This window comes from Mobula birostris, chromosome 11 (assembly GCF_030028105.1).
Source record: "Mobula birostris isolate sMobBir1 chromosome 11, sMobBir1.hap1, whole genome shotgun sequence".
Lineage (NCBI taxonomy): Eukaryota > Metazoa > Chordata > Chondrichthyes > Myliobatiformes > Myliobatidae > Mobula > Mobula birostris.
Window position 1 is genome coordinate 5,200,673 of NC_092380.1, and position 25,143 is coordinate 5,225,815.

The 25,143-nt window shown below is 44.0% G+C and overlaps 1 protein-coding gene across 2 annotated transcripts in view; it reads right to left on the minus strand.

Moving 5' to 3' along the window:
* LOC140204762 (receptor-type tyrosine-protein phosphatase H-like) overlaps nt 1-25,143 on the minus strand; it is a 113,423-nt gene that overhangs the window by 51,295 nt on the left and 36,985 nt on the right. Inside the window, exons 3-11 of one of the 2 annotated variants that reach the window (XM_072271524.1) lie at nt 21,686-21,916; nt 15,361-15,627; nt 13,418-13,696; nt 11,447-11,725; nt 9,476-9,754; nt 7,505-7,783; nt 5,539-5,817; nt 3,573-3,851; nt 1,603-1,881 (exon numbers count right to left, since the gene is read on the minus strand). In XM_072271524.1, the coding sequence (XP_072127625.1) occupies nt 1,603-1,881; nt 3,573-3,851; nt 5,539-5,817; nt 7,505-7,783; nt 9,476-9,754; nt 11,447-11,725; nt 13,418-13,696; nt 15,361-15,627; nt 21,686-21,916 (2,451 nt within the window). The remainder of the gene's footprint in view (nt 1-1,602; nt 1,882-3,572; nt 3,852-5,538; nt 5,818-7,504; nt 7,784-9,475; nt 9,755-11,446; nt 11,726-13,417; nt 13,697-15,360; nt 15,628-21,685; nt 21,917-25,143) is intronic. The other variant, XM_072271525.1, reaches the window with a different exon arrangement.

A 25,143-nucleotide genomic window follows, 5' to 3' on the forward strand; every position in this document is an offset into this window, starting at 1 on the left:
ATTCTTTGGCTCTTTGTATGGATAAGCGGCGATCTCACAGTCAGAGAAATATCTGACATCATCTAGCTTAAACTTGCTTAAAATCTGCATTAATATTCGTGGATGTTAAACTAAGTGATCACTATTCTATGACTTAACCCACATTTCCCAATATTCGTCACTTCGTTCTCAAAAATGAAACTAAATTTCTGTTGTCAACTGTGCAAGTGAGTTGCAAATTGTTCTAATAGTCTGCTTGCTGAAGTTCAGCTAAACTTAATTTCTGAAAATCTAAGCATTACTCATCACACCGTAATGTTCAAACACAGACCACCACAACTAGTAACAAGAGAAATCAGCAGATGCCGGAAGTCCAAAGCAACGCACACTAAATGCTGGAGGAACTCTGCAGGTCAGGCAGCATCTGTGGAGAGGAATAAGCAGTCGATATTTCGGGCCAAGACCCATTTTGAAGAGGAAAAGGGGGAAAATGCCGAAAAAGAAATTTGGGGAAGGGGAAGGAGCAGGAGCTGGCTGGAAGGTGATACCTGAAGCCAGGTAGTTGGGAAAGGTAAGGCACTGGAGAAGAAGGAATGAGGTAGGAGTAGAGAGTGGACCATGGGAGAAAGGGAAAGTGTTGGGGACGTAGAGGGAAGTAATAGGTAGGTGAGGGTGGAGGAAGGTCAGAGTAGGGAATTGAGGAAAAGGGTGGTGGGGTTGTTTAGTTTTTCTACGGGAAGGAGAAATCAATATTCATGCCAGCAGGTTAGAAGCTACCCAGACGGAATATACGGTTTGCTCCTCCTCACTGAGGGCGGCCTCATCACGACACAAGAGGAGGGCATGGGCATGGACTGACATGTCAGAACTGGAATGCGAATGGGAATTAAAACTTTTGGCCACCAGGAAGTTCAGTTTGTGGCAGATAAAGTGGTCCCCACAAATAGTTGTCATCTTTTCATGCCTCTAGTTCTTTTTGGTATTTAAAGAAAATTAAAGAGAAAGAAAATGAAGCTGTAGCCCATACAGCAGCTAAGAAGGATGCATAGTGTACTAAACCATCACTTGAACTGCCAAATTCATGTTGTGAAGACCTGAGACCTGAGACTCTTCTCTGAGCTGGGTGAACCTGATACCCTCTGCTTGCCACCACCTGTACCTCAGTCAATACATATTATTACGAACTGTGACTATCTTGTATCGCCGGCCAGTGGGGTAGTGACATCCGAAACAGTCTTGAGACGAGTGGTCTCAGGCTCAAATCCGGCCATCTCCTTGCACACTTTCCATCTGTGCTGGGTTGAGTATCAAACTAAAAACCCAGCCTCGTAAAAAGCAGATAAACATGCGGAAGAAACGGCGAGGTTGTCACCCGATGCGCCACAAGGCGCGGAAAGGAACAAGAAGAAGTGACTGTCTTGTAACTCTACTTGACACAAGGAAATTTAATGTCATTTCCCGTACACAAGTATAAGGAAAACAAAATAGTCGTTACTCTGGATTCAATGCAGAATAAAAAACTGTAAGATAACGAACACAATAAGAATATTAAAAACATAATAATAATGGCACTGTTTTGACTGAGACAGTGGAGCAGGTATTGACCCTTACAGAATTACTTACTTGTGGTGGTTATCAGCTCCACAGGAGAGCTCAGTGTGTCATTCGGAGTTAGTGACCGCACCGATAGTTTGTATTGAACTCCAAGATTCAGGCCTGTCGCTGTGAATGTTGTGTTGCCTTTTTCTGTGATTCCGTTATCAATGAGAGCATTCGTAAGATCAGTGACTGTGATATTGTAGGAATAGTCAGAGGCTCCTGTATCGTTTGGCTTTGTCCATTGAATTGTCAATGAAGTTGTTGTCCTGGTTACCACAGACAGTCCGGTGACAGGTGATGGATCTGTTAAGAGAAAAGACAAGGGATGGTTAATTAGTGTGAGACACCCTCCATCATGATTGCTCTGGGACAGTGTGACCTTTTCAAAGTGAGTGCTATTCTTTGGCTCAGTGTATGGATAAGCGGTGATCTCACAGTCAGACAAATATCTGACATCATCTAGCTTGAACTTGATTAAAATCTGCATAAATATTAGTGGATGCTAAACTGAGTGATCGCTATTCTATGACTTAACCCACCTTTCCTAATATTCTACATTTCGTACTCAAAAATAAAACTAAATTTCTGTTGTCAAATTTGCAAGTGAGTTGCAAATTGTTCTAATACTCTGCTTGCTGAAGTTCAGCCAAACTTCATTTCTGAAAATCTAAGCATTACTCATCCTCCGTAATGTTCAATCACAGACCACCACAACTAGTAACAGGAGAAATCTGCAGATGCTGGAAATCCAGAGCAACGCACACAAAATGCTGGAGGAACTCTGCAGGTCAGGCAGCATCTGTGGAGAGGAATAAGCAGTCGACATTTTGGGCCAAGACCCTTCTTCAGGACTGAGAAGGAAGGGGGAAAATGCCAGAAAAGAAATTTGGGGAAGGGGAAGGAACAGGAGCTGGCTGGAAGGTGATAGCTAAAGCCAGGTGGATGGGAAAGGTAAAGGTCTGGAGAAGTAGGAATGTGGAGAGTGGACGATGGGAGAAAGGGAAAGGGTTGGGGACGTAGGGTGAAGTGATAGGTAGGTGAGGGTGGAGCAAGGTCAGAGTAGGGAATTGAGGAAAAGGGTGGTGGGGGTGGGTAGTTTTTCTATGGGAAGGAGAAATCAATATTCATGCCAGCAGGTTAGAGGCTACCCAGACGGAATATAAGGTTTGCTCCTCCTCACTGATGGTGGCCTCATCACGACACAAGAGGAGGGCATGGGTATGGACTGGCATGTCAGAACTGGAATGCCAATGGGAATTAAAGTTTTTGGCCACCAGGAAGTTCAGTTTGTGGCAGATAAAGTGGTCCCCACAAATAGTTGTCATCTTTTCATGCCTCTAGTTCTTTTTGGTATTTAAAGAAAATTAAAGAGAAAGAAAATGAAGCTGTAGCCCATACAGCAGCTAAGAAGGATGCATAGTGTACCAAATCATCACTTGAACTACCAAATTCATGTTGTGAAGACCTGAGACCTGAGACTCTTCTCTGAGCTGGGTGAAGCTGATGCCCTCTGCTTGCCACCACCTGTACCTCAGTCAATACATATTATTACGGACTGTGACTATCTTGTATCGCCGGCCAGTGGGGCAGTGACATCCGAAACAGTCTTGAGACGAGTGGTTCCAGGCTCAAATCTGGCCATCTCCTTGCACACTTTCCATCTGTGCTGGGTTGAGTATCAAACTAACAACCCGGCCTCGTAAAAAGCAGACAAACATGCGGAAGAAACGGCGAGGTTGTCACCCGATGCGCCACAAGGCACGGAAAGGAACAAGAAGAAGTGACTGTCTTGTAACTCTACTTGACACAAGGAAATTTAATGTCATTTCCTGTACACAAGTATAAGGAAAACAAAATAGTTGTTACTCTGGATCCAATGCAGAATAAAAAACTGTAAGATAACGAACACAATAAGAATATTAAAAACATAATAATAATGGCACTGTTTTGACTGAGACAGTGGAACAGGTATTGACCCTTACAGAATTACTTACTTGTGGTGGTTATCAGCTCCACAGGAGAGCTCAGTGTGTCATTCGGAGTTACTGACTGCACCGATAGTTTGTATTGAACTCCAGGATTCAGGCCTGTCGCTGTGAATGTTGTCTTGCCTTTTTCTGTGATTCCGTTATCAATGAGAGCATTCGTAAGATCAGTGACTGTGATATTGTAGGAATAGTCAGAGGCTCCTGTATCGTTTGGCTTTGTCCATTGAATTGTCAATGAAGTTGTTGTCCTGGTTACCACAGACAGTCCGGTGACTGGTGATGGATCTGTTAAGAGAAAAGTCAAGGGACGGTTAATTAGTGTGAGACATCATCATGATTGCTCTGGGACAGTGTGACCTTTTCAAAGTGAGTGCGATTCTTTGACTCTGTGTATGGATAAGTGGTGATCTCACAGTCAGACAAATACCTGACTTCATCTAGCTTAAACTTGATTAAAATCTGCATTAATATTAGTGGATGCTAAACTAAGTGATCGCTATTCTATGACTTAACCCACCTTTCCTAATATTCTACATTTCGTACTCAAAAATAAAACTAAATTTCTGTTGTCAAATTTGCAAGTGAGTTGCAAATTGTTCTAATACTCTGCTTGCTGAAGTTCAGCCAAACTTCATTTCTGAAAATCTAAGCATTACTCATCCTCCGTAATGTTCAATCACAGACCACCACAACTAGTAACAGGAGAAATCTGCAGATGCTGGAAATCCAGAGCAACGCACACAAAATGCTGGAGGAACTCTGCAGGTCAGGCAGCATCTGTGGAGAGGAATAAGCAGTCGACATTTCGGGCCAAGACCCTTCTTCAGGACTGAGAAGGAAGGGGGAAAATGCCAGAAAAGAAATTTGGGGAAGGGGAAGGAACAGGAGCTGGCTGGAAGGTGATAGCTAAAGCCAGGTGGATGGGAAAGGTAAAGGTCTGGAGAAGTAGGAATGTGGAGAGTGGACGATGGGAGAAAGGGAAAGGGTTGGGGACGTAGGGTGAAGTGATAGGTAGGTGAGGGTGGAGCAAGGTCAGAGTAGGGAATTGAGGAAAAGGGTGGTGGGGGTGGGTAGTTTTTCTATGGGAAGGAGAAATCAATATTCATGCCAGCAGGTTAGAGGCTACCCAGACGGAATATAAGGTTTGCTCCTCCTCACTGATGGTGGCCTCATCACGACACAAGAGGAGGGCATGGGTATGGACTGGCATGTCAGAACTGGAATGCCAATGGGAATTAAAGTTTTTGGCCACCAGGAAGTTCAGTTTGTGGCAGATAAAGTGGTCCCCACAAATAGTTGTCATCTTTTCATGCCTCTAGTTCTTTTTGGTATTTAAAGAAAATTAAAGAGAAAGAAAATGAAGCTGTAGCCCATACAGCAGCTAAGAAGGATGCATAGTGTACCAAATCATCACTTGAACTACCAAATTCATGTTGTGAAGACCTGAGACCTGAGACTCTTCTCTGAGCTGGGTGAAGCTGATGCCCTCTGCTTGCCACCACCTGTACCTCAGTCAATACATATTATTACGGACTGTGACTATCTTGTATCGCCGGCCAGTGGGGCAGTGACATCCGAAACAGTCTTGAGACGAGTGGTTCCAGGCTCAAATCTGGCCATCTCCTTGCACACTTTCCATCTGTGCTGGGTTGAGTATCAAACTAACAACCCGGCCTCGTAAAAAGCAGACAAACATGCGGAAGAAACGGCGAGGTTGTCACCCGATGCGCCACAAGGCGCGGAAAGGAACAAGAAGAAGTGACTGTCTTGTAACTCTACTTGACACAAGGAAATTTAATGTCATTTCCTGTACACAAGTATAAGGAAAACAAAATAGTTGTTACTCTGGATCCAATGCAGAATAAAAAACTGTAAGATAACGAACACAATAAGAATATTAAAAACATAATAATAATGGCACTGTTTTGACTGAGACAGTGGAGCAGGTATTGACCCTTACAGAATTACTTACTTGTGGTGGTTATCAGCTCCACAGGAGAGCTCAGTGTGTCATTCGGAGTTACTGACTGCACCGATAGTTTGTATTGAACTCCAGGATTCAGGCCTGTCGCTGTGAATGTTGTCTTGCCTTTTTCTGTGATTCCGTTATCAATGAGAGCATTCGTAAGATCAGTGACTGTGATATTGTAGGAATAGTCAGAGGCTCCTGTATCGTTTGGCTTTGTCCATTGAATTGTCAATGAAGTTGTTGTCCTGGTTACTACAGACAGTCCGGTGACTGGTGATGGATCTGTTAAGAGAAAAGTCAAGGGACGGTTAATTAGTGTGAGACATCATCATGATTGCTCTGGGACAGTGTGACCTTTTCAAAGTGAGTGCGATTCTTTGACTCTGTGTATGGATAAGTGGTGATCTCACAGTCAGACAAATACCTGACTTCATCTAGCTTAAACTTGATTAAAATCTGCATTAATATTAGTGGATGCTAAACTAAGTGATCGCTATTCTATGACTTAACCCACCTTTCCTAATATTCTACATTTCGTACTCAAAAATAAAACTAAATTTCTGTTGTCAAATTTGCAAGTGAGTTGCAAATTGTTCTAATACTCTGCTTGCTGAAGTTCAGCCAAACTTCATTTCTGAAAATCTAAGCATTACTCATCCTCCGTAATGTTCAATCACAGACCACCACAACTAGTAACAGGAGAAATCTGCAGATGCTGGAAATCCAGAGCAACGCACACAAAATGCTGGAGGAACTCTGCAGGTCAGGCAGCATCTGTGGAGAGGAATAAGCAGTCGACATTTCGGGCCAAGACCCTTCTTCAGGACTGAGAAGGAAGGGGGAAAATGCCAGAAAAGAAATTTGGGGAAGGGGAAGGAACAGGAGCTGGCTGGAAGGTGATAGCTAAAGCCAGGTAGATGGGAAAGGTAAAGGTCTGGAGAAGTAGGAATGTGGAGAGTGGACGATGGGAGAAAGGGAAAGGGTTGGGGACGTAGGGTGAAGTGATAGGTAGGTGAGGGTGGAGCAAGGTCAGAGTAGGGAATTGAGGAAAAGGGTGGTGGGGGTGGGTAGTTTTTCTATGGGAAGGAGAAATCAATATTCATGCCAGCAGGTTAGAGGCTACCCAGACGGAATATAAGGTTTGCTCCTCCTCACTGAGGGTGGCCTCATCACGACACAAGAGGAGGGCATGGGTATGGACTGGCATGTCAGAACTGGAATGCCAATGGGAATTAAAGTTTTTGGCCACCAGGAAGTTCAGTTTGTGGCAGATAAAGTGGTCCCCACAAACAGTTGTCATCTTTTCATGCCTCTAGTTCTTTTTGGTATTTAAAGAAAATTAAAGAGAAAGAAAATGAAGCTGTAGCCCATACAGCAGCTAAGAAGGATGCATAGTGTACCAAATCATCACTTGAACTACCAAATTCATGTTGTGAAGACCTGAGACCTGAGACTCTTCTCTGAGCTGGGTGAACCTGATGCCCTCTGCTTGCCACCACCTGTACCTCAGTCAATACATATTATTACGGACTGTGACTATCTTGTATCGCCGGCCAGTGGGGCAGTGACATCCGAAACAATCTTGAGACGAGTAGTTCCAGGCTCAAATCCGGCCATCTCCTTGCACACTTTCCATCTGTGCTGGGTTGAGTATCAAACTAACAACCCGGCCTCGTAAAAAGCAGACAAACATGCGGAAGAAACGGCGAGGTTGTCACCCGATGCGCCACAAGGCGCGGAAAGGAACAAGAAGAAGTGACCGTCTTGTAACTCTACTTGACACAAGGAAATTTAATGTCATTTCCTGTACACAAGTATAAGGAAAATAAAATAGTTGTTACTCTGGATCCAATGCAGAATAAAAAACTGTAAGATAACGAACACAATAAGAATATTAAAAACATGATAATAATGGCACTGTTTTGACTGAGACAGTGGAGCAGGTATTGACCCTTACAGAATTACTTACTTGTGGTGGTTATCAGCTCCACAGGAGAGCTCAGTGTGTCATTCGGAGTTACTGACCGCACCGATAGTTTGTATTGAACTCCAGGATTCAGGCCTGTCGCTGTGAATGTTGTGTTGCCTTTTTCTGTGATTCTGTTATCAATGAGAGCATTCGTAAGATCAGTGACTGTGATATTGTAGGAATAGTCAGAGGCTCCTGTATCGTTTGGCTTTGTCCATTGAATTGTCAATGAAGTTGTTGTCCTGGTTACCACAGACAGTCCGGTGACAGGTGATGGATCTGTTAAGAGAAAAGACAAGGGATGGTTAATTAGTGTGAGACACCCTCCATCATGATTGCTCTGGGACAGTGTGACCTTTTCAAAGTGAGTGCTATTCTTTGGCTCTGTGTATGGATAAGCAGTGATCTCACAGTCAGACAAATATCTGACATCATCTAGCTTAAACTTGATTAAAATCTGCATTAATATTAGTGGATGCTAAACTGAGTGATCGCTATTGTATGACTTAACCCACCTTTCCTAATATTCTACATTTCGTACTCAAAAATGAAACTAAATTTCTGTTGTCAAATTTGCAAGTGAGTTGCAAATTGTTCTAATACTCTGCTTGCTGAAGTTCAGACAAACTTCATTTCTGAAAATCTAAGCATTACTCATCACTCCGTAATGTTCAATCACAGACCACCACAACTAGTAACAGGAGAAATCTGCAGATGCTGGAAATCCAGAGCAACGCACACAAAATTCTGGAGGAACTCAGCAGGTCAGGCAGCATCTGTGGAGAGGAATAAGCAGTCGATATTTCGGGCCAAGACCCTTCTTCAGGACTGAGAAGGAAGGGGGAAAATGCCAGAAAAGAAATTTGGGGAAGGGGAAGGAGCAGGAGCTGGCTGGAAGGTGATAGCTAAAGCCAGGTGGATGGGAAAGGTAAAGGGCTGGTGAAGTAGGAATGTGGAGAGTGGACGATGGGAGAAAGGGAAAGTGTTGGGAACGTAGGGTGAAGTGATAGGTAGGTGAGAGAGGAGCAAGGTCAGAGTAGGGAATAGAGGACGAGCGTGGTGGGGGTGGGTAGTTTTTCTATGGGAAGGAGAAATCAATATTCATGCCAGCAGGTTAGAGGCTACACAGACGGAATATAAGGTTTGCTCCTCCCCACTGATGGTGGCCTCATCACGACAGAAGACGAGGGCATGGGCATGGACTGGCATGTCAGAACTGGAATGCCAATGGGATTTAAAGTTTTTGGCCACCAGGAAGTTCAGTTTGTGGCAGATAAAGTGGTCCCCACAAATAGTTGTCATCTTTTCATGCCTCTAGTTCTTTTTGGTATTTAAAGAAAATTAAAGAGAAAGAAAATGAAGCTGTAGCCCATACAGCAGCTAAGAAGGATGCATAGTGTACCAAATCATCACTTGAACCGCCAAATTCATGTTGTGAAGACCTGAGACCTGAGACTCTTCTCTGAGCTGGGTGAACCTGATGCCCTCTGCTTGCCACCACCTGTACCTCAGTCAATACATATTATTACGGACTGTGACTATCTTGTATCGCCGGCCAGTGGGGCAGTGACATCCGAAACAGTCTTGAGACGAGTGGTTCCAGGCTCAAATCCAACCATCTCCTTGCCCACTTCCCGTCTGTGCTGGGTTGAGTATCAAACTAACAACCCGGCCTCGTAAAAAGCTGATAAAAATGCGGAAGAAATGGCGAGGTTGTCACCCGATGCGCCACAAGGCGCGGAATGGAACAAGAAGAAGTGACTGTCTTGTAACTCCACTTGACACAAGGAAATATAATGTCATTTCCTGTACACAAGTATAAGGAAAACAAAATAGTTGTTACTCTGGATCCAATGCAGAATAAAAAACTGTAAGATAACGAACACAATAAGAATATTAAAAACATAATAATAATGGCACTGTTTTGACTGAGACAGTGGAGCAGGTATTGACCCTTACAGAATTACTTACTTGTGGTGGTTATCAGCTCCACAGGAGAGCTGAGTGTGTCATTCGGAGTTACTGACTGCACCGATAGTTTGTATTGAACTCCAGGATTCAGGCCTGTCGCTGTGAATGTTGTGTTGCCTTTTTCTGTGATTCCGTTATCAATGAGAGCATTCGTAAGATCAGTGACTGTGATATTGTAGGAATAGTCAGAGGCTCCTGTATCGTTTGGCTTTGTCCATTGAATTGTCAATGAAGTTGTTGTCCTGGTTACCACAGACAGTCCGGTGACTGGTGATGGATCTGTTAAGAGAAAAGTCAAGGGACGGTTAATTAGTGTGAGACATCCTCTATCATGATTGCTCTGGGACAGTGTGACCTCTTCAAAGTGAGTGCTATTCTTTGACTCTGTGTATGGATAAGTGGTGATCTCACACTCAGATAAATACCTGACTTCATCTAGCTTAAACTTGATTAAAATCTGCATTAATATTAGTGGATGCTAAACTGAGTGATCGCTATTCTATGACTTAACCCACCTTTCCTAATATTCTACATTTCGTACTCAAAAATAAAACTAAATTTCTGTTGTCAAATTTGCAAGTGAGTTGCAAATTGTTCTAATACTCTGCTTGCTGAAGTTCAGCCAAACTTCATTTCTGAAAATCTAAGCATTACTCATCACTCCGTAATGTTCAATCACAGACCACCACAACTAGTAACAGGAGAAATCTGCAGATGCTGGAAATCCAGAGCAACGCACACAAAATGCTGGAGGAACTCTGCAGGTCAGGCAGCATCTGTGGGGAGGAATAAACAGTCGACATTTCGGGCCAAGACCCTTCTTCAGGACTGAGAAGGAAGGGGGAAAATGCCGGAAAAGAAATTTGGGGAAGGAGAAGGAACAGGAGCTGGCTGGAAGGTGATAGCTAAAGCCAGGTGGATGGGAAAGGTAAAGGTCTGGAGAAGTAGGAATGTGGAGAGTGGACGATGGGAGAGAGGGAAAGTGTTGGGGACGTAGGGTGAAGTGATAGGTAGGTGAGAGAGGAGCAAGGTCAGAGTAGGGAATAGAGGAAGAGGGTGGTGGGGGTGGGTAGTTTTTCAATGGGAAGGAGAAATCAATATTCATGCCAGCAGGTTAGAGGCTACCCAGACGGAATATAAGGTTTGCTCCTCCCCACTGATGGTGGCCTCATCACGACAGAAGACGAGGGCATGGGCATGGACTGGCATGTCAGAACTGGAGTGCCAATGGGAATTAAAGTTTTTGGCCACCAGGAAGTTCAGTTTGTGGCAGATAAAGTGGTCCCCACAAATAGTTGTCATCTTTTCATGCCTCTAGTTCTTTTTGGTATTTAAAGAAAATTAAAGAAAAAGAAAATGAAGCTGTAGCCCATACAGCAGCTAAGAAGGATACATAGTGTACCAAATCATCACTTGAACCGCCAAATTCATGTTGTGAAGACCTGAGACCTGAGACTCTTCTCTGAGCTGGGTGAACCTGATGCCCTCTGCTTGCCACCACCTGTACCTCAGTCAATACATATTATTACGGACTGTGACTATCTTGTATCGCCGGCCAGTGGGGCAGTGACATCCGAAACAGTCTTGAGACGAGTGGTTCCAGGCTCAAATCTGGCCATCTCCTTGCACACTTCCCGTCTGTGCTGGGTTGAGTATCAAACTAACAACTCGGCCTCGTGAAAAGCAGATAAAAATGCGGAAGAAATTGCGAGGTTGTCGCCTAATGCGCCACAAGGCGCGGAATGGAACAAGAAGAAGTGACTGTCTTGTAACTCCACTTGACACAAGGAAATATAATGTCATTTCCTGTACACAAGTATAAGGAAAACAAAATAGTTGTTACTCTGGATCCAATGCAGAATAAAAAACTGTAAGATAACGAACACAATAAGAATATTAAAAACATAATAATAATGGCACTGTTTTGACTGAGACAGTGGAGCAGGTATTGACCCTTACAGAATTACTTACTTGTGGTGGTTATCACCTCCACAGGAGAGCTCAGTGTGTCATTCGGAGTTACTGACTGCACCGATAGTTTGTATTGAACTCCAGGATTCAGGCCTGTCGCTGTGAATGTTGTCTTGCCTTTTTCTGTGATTCCGTTATCAATGGGAGCATTCGTAAGAGTAGTGACTGTGATATTGTAGGAATAGTCAGAGGCTCCTGTATCGTTTGGCTTTGTCCATTGAATTGTTGATGAATTTGTGGTCCTGGTTACCACAGACAGTCCGGTGACAGGTGATGGATCTGTTAAGAGAAAAGACAAGGGATGGTTAATTAGTGTGAGACACCCTCCATTATGATTGCTCTGGGACAGTGTGACCTTTTCAAGGTGACTGCTATTCTTTGGCTCTGTGTATGGATATGCGGTGATCTCACAGTCAGACAAATATCTGACATCATCTAGCTTAAACTTGATTAAAATCTGCATTAATATTAGTGGATGCTAAACTGAGTGATCGCTATTCTATGACTTAATCCACCTTTCCTAATATTCTACATTTCGTACTCAAAAATGAAACTAGATTTCTGTTGTCAAATTTGCAAGTGAGTTGCAAATTGTTCTAATACTCTGCTTGCTGAAGTTCAGCCAAACTTCATTTCTGAAAATCTAAGCATTACTCATCACTCCGTAATGTTCAATCACAGACCACCACAACTAGTAACAGGAGAAATCTGCAGATGCTGGAAATCCAGAGCAACGCACACAAAATGCTGGAGGAACTCAGCAGGTCAGGCAGCATCTGTGGAGAGGAATAAGCAGTCGACATTTTGGGCCAAGACCCTTCTTCAGGACTGAGAAGGAAGGGGGAAAATGCCAGAAAAGAAATTTGGGGAAGGGGAAGGAACAGGAGCTGGCTGGAAGGTGATAGCTAAAGCCAGGTGGATGGGAAAGGTAAAGGTCTGGAGAAGTAGGAATGTGGAGAGTGGACGATGGGAGAAAGGGAAAGTGTTGGGGACGTAGGGTGAAGTGATAGGTAGGTGAGAGAGGAGCAAGGTCAGAGTAGGGAATAGAGGAAGAGGGTGGTGGGGGTGGGTAGTTTTTCTATGGGAAGGAGAAATCAATATTCATGCCAGCAGGTTAGAGGCTACCCAGACGGAATATTCGGTTTGCTCCTCCTCACTGAGGGTGGCCTCTTCACGACACAAGAGGAGGTCATGGGCATGGACTGGCATGTCAGAACTGGAATGCCAATGGGAATTAAAGTTTTTGGCCACCAGGAAGTTCAGTTTGTGGCAGATAAAGTGGTCCCCACAAATAATTGTCATCTTTTCATGCCTCTAGTTCTTTTTGGTATTTAAAGAAAATTAAAGAGAAAGAAAATGAAGCTGTAGTGTATACAGCAGCTAAGAAGGATGCATAGTGTACTAAATCAGCACTTGAACTGCCAAATTCATGTTGTGAAGACCTGAGACCTGAGACTCTTCTCTGAGCTGGGTGAACCTGATGCCCTCTGCTTGCCACCACCTGTACCTCAGTCAATACATATTATTACGGACTGTGACTATCTTGTATTGCCGGCCAGTGGGGCAGTGACATCCGAAACAGTCTTGAGACGAGTGGTTCCAGGCTCAAATCTGGCCATCTCCTTGCACACTTCCCGTCTGTGCTGGGTTGAGTATCAAACTAACAACCCGGCCTCGTAAAAAGCAGATAAAAATGCGGAAGAAATTGCGAGGTTGTCGCCTAATGCGCCACAAGGCGCGGAATGGAACAAGAAGAAGTGACTGTCTTGTAACTCCACTTGACACAAGGAAATATAATGTCATTTCCTGTACACAAGTATAAGGAAAACAAAATAGTTGTTACTCTGGATCCAATGCAGAATAAAAAACTGTAAGATAACGAACACAATAAGAATATTAAAAACATAATAATAATGGCACTGTTTTGACTGAGACAGTGGAGCAGGTATTGACCCTTACAGAATTACTTACTTGTGGTGGTTATCAGCTCCACAGGAGAGCTCAGTGTGTCATTCGGAGTTACTGACCGCACCGATAGTTTGTATTGAACTCCAGGATTCAGGCCTGTCGCTGTGAATGTTGTCTTGCCTTTTTCTGCGATTCTGTTATCAATGGGAGCATTCGTAAGAGTAGTGACTGTGACATTGTAGGAATAGTCAGAGGCTCCTGTATCGTTTGGCTTTGTCCATTGAATTGTTGATGAATTTGTGGTCCTGGTTACCACAGACAGTCCGGTGACAGGTGATGGATCTGTTAAGAGAAAAGACAAGGGATGGTTAATTAGTGTGAGACACCCTCCATTATGATTGCTCTGGGACAGTGTGACCTTTTCAAGGTGAGTGCTATTCTTTGGCTCAGTGTATGGATATGCGGTGATCTCACAGTCAGACAAATATCTGACATCATCTAGCTTAAACTTGATTAAAATCTGCATTAATATTAGTGGATGCTAAACTGAGTGATCGCTATTCTATGACTTAATCCACCTTTCCTAATATTCTACATTTCGTACTCAAAAATGAAACTAGATTTCTGTTGTCAAATTTGCAAGTGAGTTGCAAATTGTTCTAATTCTCTGCTTGCTGAAGTTCAGCCAAACTTCATTTCTGAAAATCTAAGCATTACTCATCACTCCGTAATGTTCAATCACAGACCACCACAACTAGTAACAGGAGAAATCTGCAGATGCTGGAAATCCAGAGCAACGCACACAAAATGCTGGAGGAACTCAGCAGGTCAGGCAGCATCTGTGGAGAGGAATAAGCAGTCGACATTTTGGGCCAAGACCCTTCTTCAGGACTGAGAAGGAAGGGGGAAAATGCCAGAAAAGAAATTTGGGGAAGGGGAAGGAACAGGAGCTGGCTGGAAAGTGATAGCTAAAGCCAGGTGGATGGGAAAGGTAAAGGTCTGGAGAAGTAGGAATGTGGAGAGTGGACGATGGGAGAAAGGGAAAGTGTTGGGGACGTAGGGTGAAGTGATAGGTAGGTGAGAGAGGAGCAAGGTCAGAGTAGGGAATAGAGGAAGAGGGTGGTGGGGGTGGGTAGTTTTTCTATGGGAAGGAGAAATCAATATTCATGCCAGCAGGTTAGAGGCTACCCAGACGGAATATTCGGTTTGCTCCTCCTCACTGAGGGTGGCCTCTTCACGACACAAGAGGAGGGCATGGGCATGGACTGGCATGTCAGAACTGGAATGCCAATGGGAATTAAAGTTTTTGGCCACCAGGAAGTTCAGTTTGTGGCAGATAAAGTGGTCCCCACAAATAGTTGTCATCTTTTCATGCCTCTAGTTCTTTTTGGTATTTAAAGAAAATTAAAGAGAAAGAAAATGAAGCTGTAGTGTATACAGCAGCTAAGAAGGATGCATAGTGTATTAAATCAGCACTTGAACTGCCAAATTCATGTTGTGAAGACCTGAGACCTGAGACTCTTTTCTGAGCTGGGTGAATCTGATACGCTCTGCTTGCCGTCACCTGTACCTCAACCAATACATATTACGAACTGTGACTATCTTGTATCGCCGGTCAGTGGGGTAGTGACATCCTCAACAGTCTTGAGGCATGTGGTCCCAGGCCCAAATCCGGCCATCTCCTTGCACACTTTTCATCTGTGCTGGGTTGAGTATCAGTGTAACAACTCGGCCTCGTAAAAAACAGACAAAAATGCTAAAGAAACGGCAAGGTTGTCTCCTGATGCGCCACAAATGGGCAGAAAAGAACAAGAAGAAGAAGTGGCTGTTGTAATTCTACTTGACACAAGAGTAAGGAGAATTAAATAGTTGTTAGTCTGGATCCAACACAGCATTAAAAAACCGTAAAATAAAGAACACAATAAGAATATTAAAAATATAATAATAATGAAACTGTTGTTGACTGAGACAGTGGAGCAGGGATTGACCCTTACAAAATTACTTACTTGTGGTGATCGTCACCTCCTGCGGAGAGCTCAGTGTGTTCTCCGGAGTTACTGACCGCACCGACAGTTTGTATTGAACTCCAGGATCCAGGCCTGTTACTATGAACATTGTCTCGCCTGGACCTGTGTTGTCGATCCGACTGTTATTAGTGACTGTAACTCTGTAGGTATAGCCAGAGGCTCTTGTATCATTTGGCTTTGTCCATTGAATTGTTAATGAATCTATTGTCCTGTTTACCACAGACAGTCCATGGACTGGTGATGGATCTGTTAAGAGAAAATACAAGGGATGGTTAATTAATGTGAGGCACCCTCTATCGTGATTGCTCTGGGATAGTGTGACTTTTTCAAGGTGTGTGGTATTCTTTGGCTCTGTGTTAGTTAAGCAGTGACCTCACAGTCAGAGAGACATAGTTATTTATTTATTTACTTACTTGTAGAGATACAGTGTGGAATAGGCTCTTTTGGCCCTTTGAACTGCGCTGCCCAGCAATCCCCTGGTTTAATCCTAGCCTAGTCAGGGCCAATTTACAATGACCAATTTTAACCTACTAACCAGTAAATCTTTGGACTGTGGGAGGAGGTCATGGAGGGAAAGTACAAACTCCTTACAGGCAGCGGTAGGAATTGAACCCACGCCACCTGTACCATAAAGTGTTGTGCTAACCACCATGCTATCGAATATCTGACATCATTTGGCATAAAGGCGATTAAAAGCTACCTGGAATCCCTCCCATGGGAGAGGTTGTGATGGGGAGCACTTGGTAAACACACTCCTTACACACGCACATTTACACATACGCAAACGTTGCCTTGTCACTCTGCTGTCGTTGTGCTGCGTGTGTGCAGTTCCCTGGTGTATTCTCATAATGGGCCCTAAACTGAGCTGATGAGCTGGGGTTGGCTTTATGGTGCCTTTCCCACAATGTTCTATTTCTTCATGAGGATGTGTAAATGTGTATATATTGTTTGTATGCTGTATTTCAGTTAGATACATCTGTTTATTTTATAATACGACTGTAACTAAATTTTGAGGTGCATCATATTTTAATTCATGTGTAGTCTTAAGTTAACTTTGTTGAGAATTAAAGATGGTGTGTCCTCGGGCTGAATAAAAAGCAGCTCATCGCCCTCAGTGGGAGAGAGATCGGGGCTGCCGGGAGTTCCCACTGGACAAGAATATAGGTATGGGGCTATTTTGTGTTTTCTGCTAAATAATTTCTTGTAAATATGGGCAGTTGTCTTTTCACTATTTTCACTAATTTTTGTAAGTTTGATTTCTGACGCACCTAATAAACACCCTTGTGCTAAAGTGCCAGGTGACTCCAGCCACTTTTTTTCCTCTGGTCATAACCGATCTAACACATGGTGGCAGTGGTGGGATGGTCAGTCGCAAAGAGGTGCGTTTAACTTGGAGAAGAGTAGGGTTGTGGTCCTGAGTCAGGAAACTCCGCAGAGGCTGAAAATGAAGCAGATGCCTGGGAAACAGTGGAGACCTCAGAGGAGGAAGAACTTCAGCCCGGGGCCAAACTCAGGCCAGAAGTAGAAGGGCCTTCAAATGGAACCACCTCTGAAACCTTCCTGGAAGATCTGTTCAGAGACTGTTTGCCTACCAGGCAGAGGGGAGACAAGGCTTTTAAGAGGGATCTGCAAAGCCTTCGGAAGGGCCTCAAGATGCCTGCTTATCAACAAAGTGATGATATTGGAAGCTATCTCCTCAGGTTTGAGAAAATGGCCCAGAAATGGCAATGTCCGGAGGAGGAGGGGGCCTACCAGCTAGTGCCACTACTGATGGGTAAGGCTCTCAAATGCCACACTGCAATGGATGAAGAGAGGTCATACAACTATCCTGATCTAAAGGAAGTGCTGCTGGCTATCACCAATGCTTCCTTTGCAGTACTCTACAATCACTCACTGAGATATATCATCGCTTGCGGGGTCTCTACCAGAGCAGAAGTCCAAGGAGGAGATTGGTGAGGCCATTGTTCTGGAGCAGGTTCTTCTCCAGACACTAGAACATAGGTCCAAGGGCATGAGCCAGTGGATGGGCTCCCTGTGGCCTAATTTGCCCTGCAGTACCTCAATGCCACAAGGGGCCACCATGGCAGCCATCATTCCAAAGTAGCAGAGACTCTAACGCTGCAAAAGACTCTCAGGGTAACTCTGTAGGATTGGGGAGTGGGAGAAAAGAGGGCAAAGAATCTTTGGTAGTTTCTTCTAAGACTCTTATTTGCTTCCATTGTCAGCAGCCAGGTCATAAGTCCTCTGTGTGTCCTCTCAAGTAACCAGTGTTCAATTCCCGTCACTGTCTGTAAGGAGTTTGTTCCTGCTCCCCATGGCTGTGCTGGTTTCCTCCGGGTGCTCTGCTTTCCTCCTGCATTCCTACAACGTACGGGTTAGTAGGTTAATTGGTCACATGGGTGTAATCGGGTGGCGCGGGCTCGTTGGTATATTTAGCGGTTATTATTACCGCTAAATAAAAAAAACCCCGTATAATTACATTTTCGATATCAAGTGCAGGCTTTTCTTGCCTTGCCTTTCAGGAATGAGTGTGTTATTGCTTGAGGATGTATTCAGTTGGATTTGATTTTCTCAGGAGCTTAGGAAAATGGAAGGTGATTGAGTGAGCAACAATACAGTTGGTCCGTGCGACTGCCTTACAACTCCACTGACAGGTTTTCCAACCTTCCTTCATGATGGGGAGTTGCCCATTTACAACTGAGATAAATAGACATTTCCTTACTGGGTTATTTTATTTAGAGACACAGCGCATACAGCCTTCCCAACCGCGCCGCCCAGCAACCACCGACAGCACCCGATTTAACCCTAGCCTAATCATGGGAGAACTTACCATGACCAATTAATTGACTAACCAGTATGCGTTTGGACTGTGGGCGGAAGCCGGAGGTCCCAGAGAAAACCCACACATTCCACGGGGAGGACGTGCGGGGTCCTGACGGAGGATGCCGGTGCTGAGCTCCAAACTCTGATGCCCCGAGTATTAGTGGCGTCACACGAACCACCGTGTCACAGTAGCTTATCGGTTATAAGTATTTGAAATTTTGTTTTCAATAGGTACGTTTAATGCCAGAGAAATGCATACAATATACATCCTGAAATTTTTTTTCCCCCGAGATAGCTGACAATTCATAGTGAGTGTAATCATTACTAAGACTGGGAGTCATTTGGATGTGAGGATATTAGAAAGCGTTGGATCAGATAGTGCTATGGAGGCAAAGCATAAACCATGATCAAAGCAGAACAAACTGGGAGGTATTGGCACAAGAGATTCTGCAGATGCTGGAAGTCCAAAGCAACACACACAAAATGCTGGGGGATTTCATCTGGTCAGACAGTAGCTATGAAAATGAATAAACAGTTAACGTTTTGGGCTGAGACCCTTCATCAGGACTGGAATGGAAGGGGGGAAGAGGCCAGAATAAAAAGGCGGTGGGGGGGGGGGGAAGGAAGACAGACTGGAAGGTGATAGGTGAAGCCAGGTGTGTGGGAAAGCTAAAGGGCTGGAGAAGAAGGGATCTGATGGGAGAGAAGAGTGGACCGTGGGAGAAAGGGAAGAAGAAAGAGGGCTGGACAGCTGAGGAGATTGGATAAGAGGCCAGAGTGGGGAATGGAAGACGAGGGAAGGGGGAGGGGAAAAGAAAAAAAGAGCAAAAGATTACCAGAAGGAGAAATCGATGTTTGTGCCATCATATTGGAGAAAGTACAAATCTATGTGGCAAAGGTAGTAAGGCCAGTGGTCTGGTTTCAACCCTGACCTCCGGTGCTATCTGTGCAGAGTTTGTGTCTCCTCCTTGTGCCCACCGGTTTCCTCTGGACCCTCTGATTTCCTCCTACATCACAAAGAATGGGGGGGGGTGGAGCTGATAGCTTAATCAGCCACCGTAAGTTGCCCCTGGTATGTAGAATCTCGGGAGAGCTGTTGGGAAGGTGGGGTGGATCGAACGGGATTACTGTAGCTGGGTGCTGGGTTATTGGTGTGGACAGTGAGCCAAATGGCCTGTATTTGTTCAGCATGGCATTATTGCTCATGTTTTGTTCTCAAACCTCCAAGAGGACCACAACCTTGCCAGAGGGTTTGGAGACTTGCGTGCCTCAATGGCCCGGAGAACTATGTTGGCTGGAGTCAGGGCTTTACGTTTCGGCTCTTGGTAGGGTCACCCATGCCAACCAGGTCAAAGGGTAGAGGCTAGACTGAGAGTGGTCCACTGCTCCTCCATGGTCAGGGGTTCAATTCAGAGCTAACAACCCTGACTGGTCAAACAAAACTGTTATGGAAACATCAATGAAGAATCCTTCTACATCTGAGTGTGACAGTATTCCTGAGTCTCCACCCAGGACTTGCATGACTGACAGTAGTGAAAACTGAGAGGAAGCTACTGACAGGATGAAGGAAGCCCTGAACACCACCAGAGATGGAGGACCTTCATTGCTGCCCTAAATGCCTGTGATGTAATGGGGAGCAAGTAAACTTGTTCTCAAAGGAAAATCTGTTTGCCATGTCTGCTGAGGGTGACTAACAACTAATAGCAACAGCAAATAAAATTCATGTTAGATAGGCCATGGGCTGTTTATCTGGCTCAAGTTATGTGGCAATGTTTAACTGTTGAGGGGGGCATCTCATCAAAACATACCAAATATTGAAAGGTCTAGGTAGAGAGGACATTGCAAGGATGTTTCCTACAGTGGACCAGAGGGCACGACCTTGGAATAGAAGGGCGTCCCTTTAAAAGAGAGATGAGGAGGAATTTCTTTAGACAAGGGTTGGTGAATCTGTGGAATTCATTACCACAGATGGCTGTGGAGGCCAAGCCAATGGTTATATTTAAATCAGAGGTTGATAGGTTCTTTATCAGTCAGGGCATCAACGGTTATGGGAAGAAGGCGGGAGAATGGGGTTGAGCGGGACAATAAATCAGCCATGATAGAATTGCGGAGCAGAGGGTGGACCGAATGGCTTAATTCTGTGCCTGTGTCTGATGGTCTTATGTTGAACGTGGGTTATTAGTAACTCCATGATCAAGTGAAGAACAAGTGAAAGTTTTTCCATAGAGTGCTTCATTCAATTACAGTAACAGAAGACATTGCTGCTTAGAACTTTAAACTTTAACTGTATCCGCTTGAGTGTTTCTATAGTTTTCTTTGAAATAGTGGGTATAGCCTGGGGTATGTTTCCGGAGAATGGAATGTGGAGAACAATTTGATTCTGGTATGGTTCCTGCTGAGGATGTGGAAGTGGAGTAAGGTTTAGTGTGGGGTAGAGTGCTCATTCTGGCCTGATGTAAGATATGCCAACTGTGAGCTGGAAGCTGTATTGTGGCATGTTGCAAGGTATGGTAAACTGAATATGAATTTGAAGGCTGCCTTGAATGATCTATTTCTCTCTCATACTTTTCTGTATATGCTGAGTGCAATTGGTTTCCTCCAGGTGCTCTGGTTTCCTCCCAGAGTCCAAAGATGGACCAGTTAGTAGGTTAATTGGTCATTGTAAATTGTCCTGTGATTAGGCCAGGTTTAAATACATGGGTTCAACCCTGGACTAGTCACAGGACAATTTACCATGCTGCTCGTTGGGCCAGAAGAAGGAGATCTGCGCTGTACCTTTAAATACCTTCAAATAGAGTCCAAAATCTAGCTGACATTATCTGTCCAGCACTGAGGGAGTGCTGTGCCTTTCAAAGATTCAATGATACCATTCATTCACTGAAGTACAAGAGAATTTTTGCCGGTATGTATCGCCAATGTTTATCCCTCACTCAGTACTTCCGAAACAAATGATCTCCCCTGCTATTCCTTTATGCAGACTGCTAGAAGAATAGCAGTGATTACTCTTCAAGAGGATTTATTTTGCTGTGAAGAGCTTTGAATGTCCTGGAAGGCAAAAGGAATTTTTTTTTCTTTCACAGGCCTTCATCATCACTTTTGGAATCTTGATGCACCCTTGCCCCAAAGGAATAGGTGTCTGCATTTTCCAAAGGCCTCAGTGGCATCCAAGGCTTTTGACAGGAAAATACACATGAAGGGGATGGGGACAATGGTAGATCACACAAATAGCTCCGGCCCAATCCTGCCCTTATTCAATACCATCATGTTTGAGGATTCCTATATTGCACTATCTTGCTTCCCACAGGGGCCTGAGTTATAGAACACCCAAAGGAACCTCCGTTGCGATTTGTTGGCTAGGCTGAAGTAAAGAATCAAATGACTTTAGGGCCACTGGGTTTCGGAAGCGAGGGGCGGGGTTGGAGAGTTATTCTCAGATGACTTCCCATGTCTTGCTTTAATTTGTGATTTATAATGAACTTACTTGTTGCTGTTGATAGATTACAGTTGAATGATCCATTTGTGTATTCAACATGGATGGAAATATTATAGTTCGTCCCAGGTTTAAGTTTACCAATGATCTCTTCATCGCTGCTGTTGATGGATCTTGTAACTTGATCAATGGTGATGGTGATATTGATCTCTTCTAAGTCTTTAGCTATGGATCTCCAGGCAATTTTCAGAGCTGTCGTGTTAACAGGCGAGACTTGAATATCTAGGTTGTTGAGAGTGAGGAAACACAATTTTGGAAAGAAAATGGTTAGAACATTCATACATTTTATTTTATGTGAAACATCATGGGATGTCCACGGGAAACCTACAGCCCATGAAGCAATTCAATGTGAAGATGCTGAGGTATATCCTAGGATGTGCTGGGTCACATCACCAGCAATGTAACTTGGGCCATCAGGTGATTTGGGTCTTTCAACATTTGACATTCTTGCCCAGGAGACCCAGCCAGGGTTGATCAGGCCCGGCTTGTGTCCCAGCAGCAGTGGTCCACAGGTCACACCTCTAGTTCTACAGCCACCTAGAGGCTCACTCAGCAGACCCTGTGAAAGGTCTGGTTAAGTAGTCAGGTAAATGACCTTAAAAAAGTAGCTGTGAAAATGGCTGACCCGACATCATGAGTCACATAGTGCTCTCCAAAACTAGCTGCCAACAGATGCTTGGATTAAGATATCTAATGAGAAAGTTCTTCTATACCAAATGCTCACAACCTTTTTTGAAAGTTCAAAGTACATTTATTATCAAAGTATGTATTATACAACATTGAGACTGTCTCCTAACAGGCAGCCACGAAGCGAAGGAACACAAAGGAGCTCATAAAAAAAGATCGTCAAACACCCGATGCGCAGAGAGGAAAGAAAACAAATCATGCAAACAATAAACGCAAGCAAATAGTGTTCTGAACTAAAGTCCACATAGAGAGTCTGTCCACAGTCCCTTAGTTCAGAGCAGAGGCAAGCGGTGAGTGAAGCCGGCCCATCCCTCACTTCGGGCCCCAACACCCTGATGCTTTCAATCTGGCCCGGTGCCTAAATCATCGTCCAAACATTGGGTCCAGTCGCTTCAATATGCTCTGGGGCCCGGGCCTGCCGCCTCGCCCGGCCTGTAGCTGACCTTTCCAATTTGGCCCAGTACTTAAATTATCATTTAAGTTTTGGACAAAGGCCAATACAATTAAGGAAGGGGTCCATGGACCCCCAGGTTCAGAACTCCTGGTCTAGACCCAATCCACACAGGCTTCCATTTGCATCATCAGCTCTCTTATCATTGGGTATCTCCTGATGTCTATATTATCACATAACTTCCCATTGGTTATCTTTACCCCACCTTACTTTTTCTCCATCCAAACACAATTTTATTTTTTTTCGGATGAAAGGACATTGATTTGAAAGATTAAATTTGTTTTTCTCTCCACGGATGCTGCTGGAGCCATGGAGTACTTCCAGTATCTTAATAGTCTCTCTGCCTCTTAGCAACTCCAAAGTTCAAAGTTCAAAGCACATTTATTATCTAAGTATGTATACATTATACAACTTCGTTATATAGATTCGTCTCTTTACAGGCAGCCCCGAAACAAAGAAACCCAAAAGAGCCCATTTAAAAGCAAACACTCAAACTCAAAATGTGCAGAGAAAAACACAAACATGCAAACAATAACCACAAGCAAATAGTGTTCTGAACTGATGTCTGCAAAGAGAGTCCCATAGATCAGCGCAGAGCAGAGTCATGGAGCAAAGGGCTGAGCTGACCCTTCCCTCACCTCAGGCCCTGACACCCTGACCTTTTCCGTCTAGCCCAGCACCTAAATCGACGTTCAACCATTGGCTTCAATCGCCTCGATATGCCCTGGGGCCAGGACCCTACCGCCTCAACTTGGCCTGAACTTGGCCTTTCCGATTCGGCTCTGTGCTTAAATTCCTGTCCGAACATCAGTTTCAGTTGCCCTGATCTGCTCTGGTGTCTGTACCCCGATCTGGCCTGTAACCGATCTTTCCAATTCGGCATGACACTTAAAATGATCGAACCTCGGGTCTGCCTCACTCTTGGCAACCAGCCCGCCTTGCCTTGCCTTGCCTCGGTTTTGCTACATTCAATTGCCTCTTCTGCGCACCACTCAGTAAGCGAGAGAAGCGGGGTAAGGGAGCGATTCCCCTCTTCTCAAGTGCCTCTCTGAACTGTAAATAAAAATCAAAAACTACAGAAATTTGAAATGATACCAGAAAATGCTGGGGCCACCCAGGGAACATCTGTGGAAAGAGAACTGTTTCCGGTTGAATAGACTTTATTAGAATATTAATCTTTGACCTGAATTGTTACCTCTGTTTTTCTTTCCACACTTGCTTCCTGACTTTGTGAACCTTTAGGAAATAGTGTACATTATATAATCTTGAGATTTGTCTCAACAACTCATATCTTGTATATCTTGTATATATAACATATGGTGTTTGCACTTTACACGACAAGAAGCACTTCTTTTTTTCACTAAAGACACAATTGGAGCCCGATAAGCACAGGTTATAGAAATAAATATAGAATATCACAGAGGAACGAAGCTTCTTTTGTCCAAACCAGCGGTGGACTCGTATTGCTGATTGCCTGATTCGAAGTAGTTGACACACTTTTCCTGCAACCTCTGAACTAATGTTATGAGTTCAGAGGTTGCAGGAAAAGTGTGTCAACTACTTCGAATCAGGCAATCAGCAATACGAGTCCACCGCTGGTTTGGACAAAAGAAGCTTCGTTCCTCTGTGATATTCTATATTTATTTCTATAACCTGTGCTTATCGGGCTCCAATTGTGTCTTTAGTGAATAAAAGAAGTGCTTCTTGTCGTGTAAAGTGCAAACACCATATGTTATATATACAAGATAAGGTGGAAGTTCTGAAAAAATTCAACAATGGTGTGTCTGTGAAAAGCGTTTGCAACTTGCATAACACCATTCTTCCACAGTTTGTGATATAAAGAAACCCAAAAAGGGAAGTTGCTCCAGTTCTTTGCTGACAGCAAATGAGAAAAAAAAACATGTGCATAAGGAAAACAATGAAAGGTGGAAGATGTTCGCAACTAAAGTTCTCAGAAAGTGGTTTAAACTCATGTCAGCAAAGGTGTGTAACTGTACTGTACTTCGATAAATCTCACTTTTCATTTGTTATTTCATTTTTCTTTATTATCCTACATATTATTTGCGGAATATTTTAAAGGAAGGGTGAGGTGATCATTAAGAGGATTAGAGGTGTTTATTTATTTAACCCTAACCTAAGCCACCTGTGATTCAGCAAAATCACTCACCCAGCATTGCACAGGCAGGACCCGATCATTCTGGATTTGTGGTGGTCAACCTGGACTAGGATGGTACAACGATGCAGGAATTAATGGCAGTACCTACCAGCTCTAGGGACCCAAGTTCATTCCTGACTTCAGATGCTGAATGTA